Genomic DNA, 9,478 nt, shown 5'->3' on the forward strand with positions numbered 1-9,478 from the left:
ATACCTACTAGTTGAACAAAATGGCTCCATAGCTACAAATTCAATTTCTATTATATTGTCGGAGTTTTTGCAAGCAACTAATGATTGATACTTATTATATGACTGCTTAAATATTTCGCAATTAGACATGACGTCACCATCGTCATCTCAAGCAAAGATTTAATTTAGACCTTTTAGCTAAATAATTGCTTACAAATTAAATCTATTAAAACAAGCCTTCGCTTCTTAATAAATCATATAGTATCTACTATAAGTCTTGCCTGGATATATTTTTCCTAGATTCTCGAGAATACTTTACCTAGATTCTGTAGATTTTATACAGATAAGTGTTTTAACAGCACTGGCTGATCTTAGGAATCTATACCGGGACATGAATTAAAAAATACATTTATTTTTTTAATGAAATTCAGCGGGTTGGCAACAATAATGATAGTTTTTTCTTTATGGCAACAACACAATGCGTCAGTAACGTCAAAATGACAAACGTGACATTGACAAGACACCCTAAAAATTCGCGTTCCATAACTGCTTACAATTTGCTACTATATTCAGCATTAAAACGAGACAGATTGATAGAATTTCTAAAGTTAAACAGAGATGGATGATCAACTAAATTGTTTCTGGAATGTTGTGTAGCTAACATTATTGATGCTGTTTCGCAGTAGATAATTATATTTTATAATATTCTATTTATTTATTGAAAATTACTCGTAATGGCGTCTACATCTAAAGATAGTGTTCCTGCGACTAGCAGTCAGGAGAACCCTCCAGACGATTTAGAACCGGGGGCATGTTACGACAGCATTTTAAACCCTACGGATTCTTTTGAGGAGTTTGCATCTGAGATGAGTTCAAGTTTACAGGAACGAAATATATCATTAAATGCTAAAGGCAGTACTATTAGTGAGATACAGAGTGAGATCGGCGAGGATTCTAAAGAGAGTGCTCAGATAAAGGGCACGAAGTCTAGTGATGATTTACAGGGAAAAGATGTGAGTAGATCCTCTATTTCTTTGTTTATAAGCACCGTTAGTCATTTAAAAGCTATCTTATCGTATATCGAATCTCTTTGGTTGACATTCTTTTACATATGAATAAAAAAATGTTTCCTGTTTTTAAGTTCATGTGATTGTTTTTATATTAGGTATGTCTCAACTATTTTTTATCTATCATTTTAATATTATCCTTGAATGATATAGAGGGTAAAAAATATGAAAATCCATTTTTTTACACATTACTCATGATGACGATGTACCTATGTCCATGCAACTATTAATAACTTTGATCATTAAAAAGTAATTTATGGGTTTAGATAATGCCATGAGCTACATAACTAAATATATCACCAAAATACATGAAAAAAATAATACAAGAATCATAGGCAATGACTGCATATGATGGAAACATTTCAATGATAGCATGCTTCCCTTCCATCACCAACATACAAAATCATAGTTTAAGATCTTAGAAAAGAATAGACCAGACTATTAGCTTTCCGCAATAATGTTTCATAAATCAATTTATATGCCCTTCTTCTATTCCAGGATTCTATATCAGCATCAACAAGCAACTCGAACTTGATAGAACAAAACGGTGATGACACGGACAATGAAAAAGATGATTATCTACAAACACCGGAGCTAGTTAACAAAGAGAAACATGTATTTATATTGAGTTCTGCTGGTAAACCTATTTATTCTAGGTAAGGAGATTAATGCGAAACCTTATACTGTTCTTACATTGTAATAATACTTTGGTATACAAATCAGAGAAACCAAAGAAGTTAGGTAATACTTCTTACGAAATATTAGGAATAGGTTTCAACACCTTAAAAAGGGGCTCACCTCTATTAACAAATTGGTACTATATGGTGAAATTAAACAGAACTTTTAGCATATTTATAAGTCACTTTGTCTGCCGGATTGATGTCTGTCTCATGCTAGAGAAAGATCTTAAGGCTTTTCTATTGTTCTTAAAATAAATCTACCATATCTCACCAATTTATTCCGTCAAACAAAACTAAAAAGGTGTTTAAAAAGAACATTAACTTAACTTATGAGAAACTTACCTTGTAAGAAAATTAGTTACATAATTTTGGTCATGAGTCTGATAGGACTGTGTTGTTTATACTTCCAATATATTTTTTCTTATTCCAGATATGGCAATGAAGATAAACTAGCAGGTCTCTGTGGAGTAATTCAAGCATTAGTGAGTGTAGTTGAGGAACAGAACCAGGATATCCTGAGATCTATCACCACTAAGGATTGTAAGGCAGTGTTCTTAGTCAAGGGACCACTGATACTGGTTGCCGTTTCCAAGTCAAATGAGAGTGAGACCCAACTGGTTTTACAATTAACGTAAGATTAATCTATTTATTGTTAGTGGTAACATTACAAAACATATGATCCAGTTAATTTTAGTCTTACTTTATGCCAATATATAATATATTTAAGGAATCGAAGACAACTGATTTGGTAGGAATATAGCTTGCTTGTAAAACCAATAGCAATAGGTGCCCTAAGCTTTTCAAGAATTATTAATGACTAGCTGAGCCGCGCAACTTCGCTTGCGTCACTTAAGAGAATAAGTCAAAAATTTTCCCCGTTTTTGTAACATTTTTCGTTGCTACTCCGCTCCTAATGCCTGTAGCGTGATGTTATATAGCCTATAGCCTTCCTCGATAAATGGGCTATCTAACACTGAAAGAATTTTTCAAATCGGACCAGTAGTTCCTGAGATTAGCGCGTTCAAACAAACAAACAAACAAACAAACTCTTCAGCTTTATAATATTAGTATAGATTATGTTAACATATCAAACCTTAAAGATACATTTTCTAACATTAATCTGTTACATTGTTTGCATGAAACCACTAGTCATGATCTACAATTTAAATCATTCCACCAGAAATATGTAGAAAATATATAAAAAATAGAATACAGAACATTAATAATTATCAAAGACAATAAGTAGGTGCAATCTGGGTCAGTTATAACTGTTACATAATGCGTTAATTTATCCCTATTATAAATGTTTCAGGTATGCATTTAATCAAATAGTATCAGTACTTACATTAACGCAACTGAACAGAATATTCGAACAAAGACGGAACTACGACTTGAGGAGGCTGCTGTCTGGTGCCGAGAGACTTATAGACCACTTACTTATATTTATGGAGAAGGATCCTGCGTTTTTGTTAGGTAAGTTACCAGCTTACCTTACAAAAACTAAAACTTAAGTGACCTTAGTTTTTAAGTGTCTTAGTAGCTGATAATCCACTCTAGAGATCAGGTATCATGAAAACTGCTCATAAGTTTATATAAAGTGTTCAAGTGTATGCACAAGAACCAGTCAACTGCTAAGCCATCAAGCTAAAATGTTTACTGCCAGGCTTATTATTGAAAACTGTGCATGCTTGATTTTTTTAAATGACCAAGTGTGTGCACAATACACAAGTAGGACCATAGTTAAGCTTGTTCCATCACTCTCATAGCCCAATCGAAATCTATAATCTCATCAATTAATAATCCATCACTTAATTTGGTTTTCAGTAATAGTAACTGAGGTGTTACTGTCTAACCTACTCTACAAAAGATTTTCATCTAAATAATAAAGATGTTTTGAATTTAAGGTGCGGTCAGATGTCTACCTTTACCAGAGAAAGCTCGTGAGAACATCACAAGTGCGATACAATCGACATGCAACAAGATCAGAGACCTCGTCTTCGCAATAATGCTAGCTGGCAACCAACTGATCACTCTTGTACGAATGAAGAAGTACACTCTACATCCTTCCGATATACATCTGTTGTTTAATCTCGTGAGGAGCTCGGAATCTTTTAAGACGGCTGAGAGTTGGACCCCGATTTGTTTGCCGAAGTTTGATTCTACGTAAGTATTGTCATCATAAGAATAACATCTTCTTTTTTCAGGTTAAGATTGTTACTCTTTGTTAGGAGTTATGAAATCTTTTTGAGACTACATTTGGCCTTTCAATGTTATGTGATAAGTACATAGTGGAATGAGTCATATTGTCTAACATGAGGCATACTATAATCCCTGCGGACATCTTTTGATTGACTCACATGCTTGCAAGTCATGAGCAAGCAAGCTTTTTATAACTGTAAATTACAAGCTGTAATTAGAATTTGCTTAGGATTTATGTTTTTGGCTCCAATAACAGGGGTGCCTGTAACCAATTCCTATTATATAATCTATTTATTTATTTATTTTTTCACTTTTCAGTGGTTTCCTCCACGGCCACGTGTCCTACATCTCAGAAGACTGTCAAGCCTGTCTTCTTCTACTAACAGTACAAAGAGACGCATTCTTTCCTCTCTCTCAAGCAAAGCACACGATCGCAGAAAAACTTCGCCGATCAAACTGTCTAGTTGCAATCAACGATGCACTGAACAGGAACGAAGAACTACCTACTACGAACCCTTTAAAACACATTGGTATTCCAGAAATAAGGCACTTCATGTACAAATGTAAATCTACAGCGCAACTGTTCACTTCAGATCCTATAAGTTTGGATAAACTACAAGATTACAGAATAAGGCATAAGGAAGGAGGCGATATATGTGTAAAGAAGATTGAGAAATTATCCGATATAGATTATGTGAGGAATTATAGACAGTTCTGCAGTCAAATACATTGTACTTCTACGCCGGCTAAGTTGATATTTAGGTCGAATTCTCAAGACACTGTTTTGGCTTGGGTAAGTAGATTAAATATTAGACTTGCTTAATCTTTAGTTTGTAAGGTGTCACTTTCTTATTTTGTTATGTCGGATTATAATGGCAATAGTTATTAATATAATTTATTTTACCTGAGTTGTGAATCGATACCTAAAGAATTAAAATGATGATAAATAAAAAAAATAAAGTTTAGTAAGAAAAATAGTTCAAAGTACCACAAAATAATAATTATGGATAAGTAACAGCAATCTATACATATAATGAAGCAGTAGATCAATAACAAAGCTTTTTTTATTCAGGTAACCCATGGTTTCGAGCTCTACGTTACATTCGACCCACTAATGGAAAAAGACCAAGCAATAAAAGCAGTAGACCGTCTACTGAAATGGATCAAGAAAGAAGAACAAAGGATTTTCATAATGCACGCGCCGACGTTCTAGCCAAAGTTCACAGTGCCTTCACTCAGTGGCATTATAAAGAACTCTATTAACCGCAACTCTAGTGCTGATGAGTAGGACGCTTTGCATGGATGATCGATAGTCAATAACAGATATTTATGTGATAGTCAGATGCTTGGTAGTCAGTATCAGATATTGGAGTATTCATGTATTTACGGGTATGCAATATCTAGTTCTTACTAGATGTTGACTATTCAGATTGGTTTTTAATAGAATCAGATACTGACTACTAACATCTGACATCTTATTTGTTACATTGATTTTAGTGCTGTTAAAGTAAAGCAAGATTACAGTAAAAATATATGCGGAGTGATAAAATTCGTAATAATTTATATTGCTGAATTGTTTATTAAAATTTTTGGTATTAATATCGATCATCCTACCCCACAAGCTTCTCCCAACGTGCCACATAATAGATGTCGTGATTTGGGTACTTATTGGTTCAAAACATTGAGTTGCCAGTTAAAATATTTGTTGATTTTTTTGTAAATAACAGTTAAGTACTTATGAATAATAAGATATTATGAGTCTCATGAGTTTTCTTGTCTTTAAAACATGGCAGACTAAACTTAATAATATTTGATGTAAAGTAGATTTCAGATGTTCTAACGGTGCATTTCTATAAAAGCGTAGCTCGGTACCGTGAATAAAATTGACCAATGTAATGAGTCCATTTACGAAGCGTGGAGATTCTCTCTGCCAGGCTTCCCTTCTAATGAAACGCACCTTGCAGCGTTGACTAGACTAGCGCGATCAAAACGAAGCCATAGTATTGTTCATAACAAAATACAATCTTATAACAAATATAATAAAATTATTTTATTTTGTTTGTTATTGAGAAACAAAGAGTGCGTCGCGGGCTCGCTAGTCTGACCAAAGCTGATAAAAGTTGCACATAACAAATTTTCAGTACGATTGTTCTTAAAACACAATACCGGGTCGACAAATCATTAAAATTTGCTTTAGCAATGTCCATTGAGCTTACTTTTGCCATCTAATGCACTTCACTACTATAGGAAGAGACCACAGCAAAGCTTTCTCACGGTTACAGATGAACAACGGTTCCTTGCTTTTATATTCATTCCAATCATAATAAAGACTAACTATGTAATGAACAAAGTATTGTGCGATGTGAGATATTTACTATAAAATTATGTATACTACATGAAATTAAAATTGGAGCTGTGTGTAGCTTAATAATTGAGATTGTACTTGCAGAAATATCTATGCTAACAAGGAATGCTAACTAAACATATTTGCTTCAAAATTCGGACGCTCTCACTTTACTGTACACTCTATGACACTAATCAGGGATCGATCGATGATTGGCGTTTAATGATCAAGTGATTGGCATATTCAAGGTCGACGTTGTCATATACCTACTTCACTACGGATTCTTACATTCTCTGAACACCTCAAAACTACAATTTCGTATATGTCACTTAGAGAAAAGTAAAACTGCATATGCTGGAAAAGTCTATTACAAAATTCTTAATCACATGCTTCGTTATGTATGGATATTTCTGCAGAAAAAGTTATTTATACCTACTTATATTATGTAGATAATTCTATACGATGCCTAGGGCATTCGCTAAATGTACATAATTATGTAGATAGTCGAAATTACAGATAATTATGCTCATACAAAATTAAATACGTATATTCTTGTTAAATTTCTGTCTATAGTTTTCATTATATCTACATGTAGATAGCATAAAATGTTTAGGTATTATTGTCATCAAATAGAATTCAGTATAAAAAAGAAAGTCCCTGAAAATTGTAAGTATACAAAATTTATTTGTGCTATTATTCTGCAGAGTTCCCTAATAGTTAGTCTTATAGTAAAATTGTGCTATAATAATGCCGACAGATGCTAAATAAATAAGTAGTAAGATATTTAAATAAAGACTCCTCACTCAGTCCCAATAACACATCTTCTGATAGAGATAGATTGGATTATCATCAACTAACAGATAGACTGGTAACTAAACATTACGACATTTCATATGTATAACCTGATCTACCGGCATTTTTATAGACAATTTGCTATGCCCTATTCAATGTACATAAAAACTGCTAAGTAGTTAGTACTTGTAAATGAATTGTTCAGTATAGAGAATTATTTTTATGACCTTGTTATCCATAGCAATACATTTTTTAAATATACATGTCAATTCATGGATAATGTTGTTTTTTATTGTTGAAACACCCTGTAGTTAGAGCTTTTAGAAGCCAAGAATGCAGCACAAAGTTGGTTTGTTCTTGAGACGCATAATCAGTAAGCATTGATTAGCACATTACCATAACCTTTGAATAGGTATAAATGATTTAACTGCAGTGGGCAAGATTATTTTTGCTATATAAAGGACAATTCATGTGGTAGATAAATGTTACATGTTATTGGTTACTTAAGTATTTATAGGTTATAGACCGAATCACATTTAAAAACGAAATGGGCCATAAACTCGTAAAAATTAAACCACCATTAAAACTACACACATTTATTCTTATCAATATCTCCCTCTATCTCTTCTTCTGTCCCCATCATGTCTGTCCCTGTCTCTCCTATCCTTATCTCTATCCCTCTCTCTCTGTTCCCTAGACCTATCCTTGTCTCTGTCCTTTTCACGCTCCTTTTCGCGATCTCTTTCCCTCTCACGTTCTCTGTCGCGGTCTCTCCTACGGTCTCGATCGCGACTGCGAGATCTCTCACGTTTACGTTCTTTATCGCGTCTATCGCGATCCCTGGATCTGAAAAGTGAAAAATATTACAGTACCTTGACAATGAGAAAATGTGACAATTAAAAGAATGCAGGTAACATAAAATTTTCCTAGCAGTCTGTTCTTACTTATTACTGGGTGATCCTTTTTTAAAATCCAAAATTAGATAATAATATGAAAAATAATTATATTAAATTATACATTTGCCTCTGATAGCACTTGATGGTAAGTCTCAATAACAACAAGGATGTTACATGCCCAACTAAGATGCACTGATTTATTCCAGAGCCTGGATTATTGCTAGCATATATCCAGCTAATAGGATTGACCTAAATGTTAAAATCATTCCGTCAACCAAGACCGGAACTGGTACTGTAGGAGTGCCAATAAAGCATTTACTGGCAACTCCAATATTCCCACAATAACCAAAGGCAAACCCACTAGGAGAAAATTATTCCATTAAAATTAGACATAGCCCTAAATACACTACAAAAACTAACCTGTCCCTCCTCCTGTCCCTGTCTCTCCTATCAGGCTTCTCTCGCCTGTTCTCTTTCACTTCAACCTCAGCGTTCTCATCATCAGACGGCATATCTTCGTCCAAATCGTCATCAAGCGCCGAAACTTTTGGTTCCAATTCATTATTCTCTTCTAAAATAGGCCGTTTCTGTATTCGCGGCAAAATTACGTCACATAGACGCTCTTCTCTTAGCAGCTCATCTATAAACTCATCTACATGAACTATTTCGAACTGACCCTCACGATTTTGTCTCCTGAGTTTCCTATTATCATTGTAAAGGGGTTCCAAATACTTGTAACAATCAACCGATGACCCTGTGAGTCTCATGTAAAATGCACCCAAAGCACGTACGTATTTGAACTCCTCATTCTTTATAAATTCAACTACGATGTCCTTTTCAGGCTGGATCTGTAGCATTTTTAAAACTAAACACAAAAACGGCGTTGGATATATGAAGCCCCCGTGCACGCCGCCAATGTATCGTAATTCCATGGCTTTGTCGACCATAAGCTCTGCCGTTAGGGCAAAACATTCTTCCTTCCAATATTTAGAATCGTAAATACGTGACCTGATGATTTTTTCTATCAGATATTGCGGATTTGTACCTCGTATTGACTTCGCGTCTTTAACCGTGCGGTTCGCCATTTTTGTTTTGACTTATCGCCGATTTGACAAGTCCATTAATGACAGATACCATAACGTCGTAGCAGTTGAAGTAAAATATTTTAAAGTTTCTTTATGGTCCAAAGCAATGGGTTTGTACGAAATAATACTTACCTAGCTGACGGATGGATTGTAAGTTTTTAGATCTCATTCTTCCGAATTCCAAACGTGTGGTTTGGATAGATTAGATAGGTACTACCTATATATCTTACCCATAACATATGATCTTTGCATGAGCAGTTTTATGATGTACAATATAGTCCTATACTAAATAACAAGGTACGCAAAAACTACTCCAATCGAATTGAAGATTAATTAATTATTACTTTCTGGTTCTTATTATAATTCATTTCATTTCGGTTAACTAAGTTAACATTTCTGAACTTTCTTATCATTGACAGTACAAAATGTCAAATAT

The 9,478-nt window shown here is 34.1% G+C and overlaps 2 protein-coding genes across 2 annotated transcripts; one reads left to right on the forward strand and one right to left on the reverse strand.

Moving 5' to 3' along the window:
• Positions 1-635: 635 nt before the first annotated feature.
• Mon1 (vacuolar fusion protein MON1 homolog) lies at positions 636-7,341 on the forward strand. The gene is made up of 7 exons (XM_076129901.1): positions 636-992; positions 1,545-1,702; positions 2,157-2,357; positions 3,039-3,199; positions 3,631-3,889; positions 4,244-4,718; positions 4,998-7,341. The coding sequence occupies exons 1-7, from the start codon at positions 714-716 to the stop codon at positions 5,136-5,138; spliced, it is 1,674 nt and encodes a 557-aa protein (XP_075986016.1). The 5' UTR covers positions 636-713; the 3' UTR covers positions 5,139-7,341.
• Positions 7,342-7,641: 300 nt separating this feature from the next.
• On the reverse strand, positions 7,642-9,079 carry Prp38 (pre-mRNA processing factor 38). The gene is made up of 2 exons (XM_076129902.1): positions 8,378-9,079; positions 7,642-7,907 (listed from the first exon to the last, which is right to left on the reverse strand). The coding sequence occupies exons 1-2, from the start codon at positions 9,040-9,042 to the stop codon at positions 7,667-7,669; spliced, it is 906 nt and encodes a 301-aa protein (XP_075986017.1). The 5' UTR covers positions 9,043-9,079; the 3' UTR covers positions 7,642-7,666.
• Positions 9,080-9,478: the final 399 nt, after the last annotated feature.

Source organism: Anticarsia gemmatalis, chromosome 23 (genome assembly GCF_050436995.1).
Source record: "Anticarsia gemmatalis isolate Benzon Research Colony breed Stoneville strain chromosome 23, ilAntGemm2 primary, whole genome shotgun sequence".
Classification (NCBI taxonomy): domain Eukaryota; kingdom Metazoa; phylum Arthropoda; class Insecta; order Lepidoptera; family Erebidae; genus Anticarsia; species Anticarsia gemmatalis.

What these genes read in the sequence shown, in the direction of transcription:
- Mon1 (XM_076129901.1), top strand. Translation starts at nt 714, where the DNA reads ATGGCGTCTACATCTAAAGATAGTGTTCCTGCGACTAGCAGTCAGGAG. An exon ending in ATGATTTACAGGGAAAAGAT is followed by an intron (nt 993 to 1,544) that starts GTGAGTAGATCC and finishes CTTCTATTCCAG; the next exon opens with GATTCTATATCAGCATCAAC. An exon ending in CAACTGGTTTTACAATTAAC is followed by an intron (nt 2,358 to 3,038) that starts GTAAGATTAATC and finishes TAAATGTTTCAG; the next exon opens with GTATGCATTTAATCAAATAG.
- Prp38 (XM_076129902.1), bottom strand. Translation starts at nt 9,042, where the DNA reads ATGGCGAACCGCACGGTTAAAGACGCGAAGTCAATACGAGGTACAAAT. An exon ending in AGGGACAGGAGGAGGGACAG is followed by an intron (nt 7,908 to 8,377) that starts GTTAGTTTTTGT and finishes TTCACTTTTCAG; the next exon opens with ATCCAGGGATCGCGATAGAC.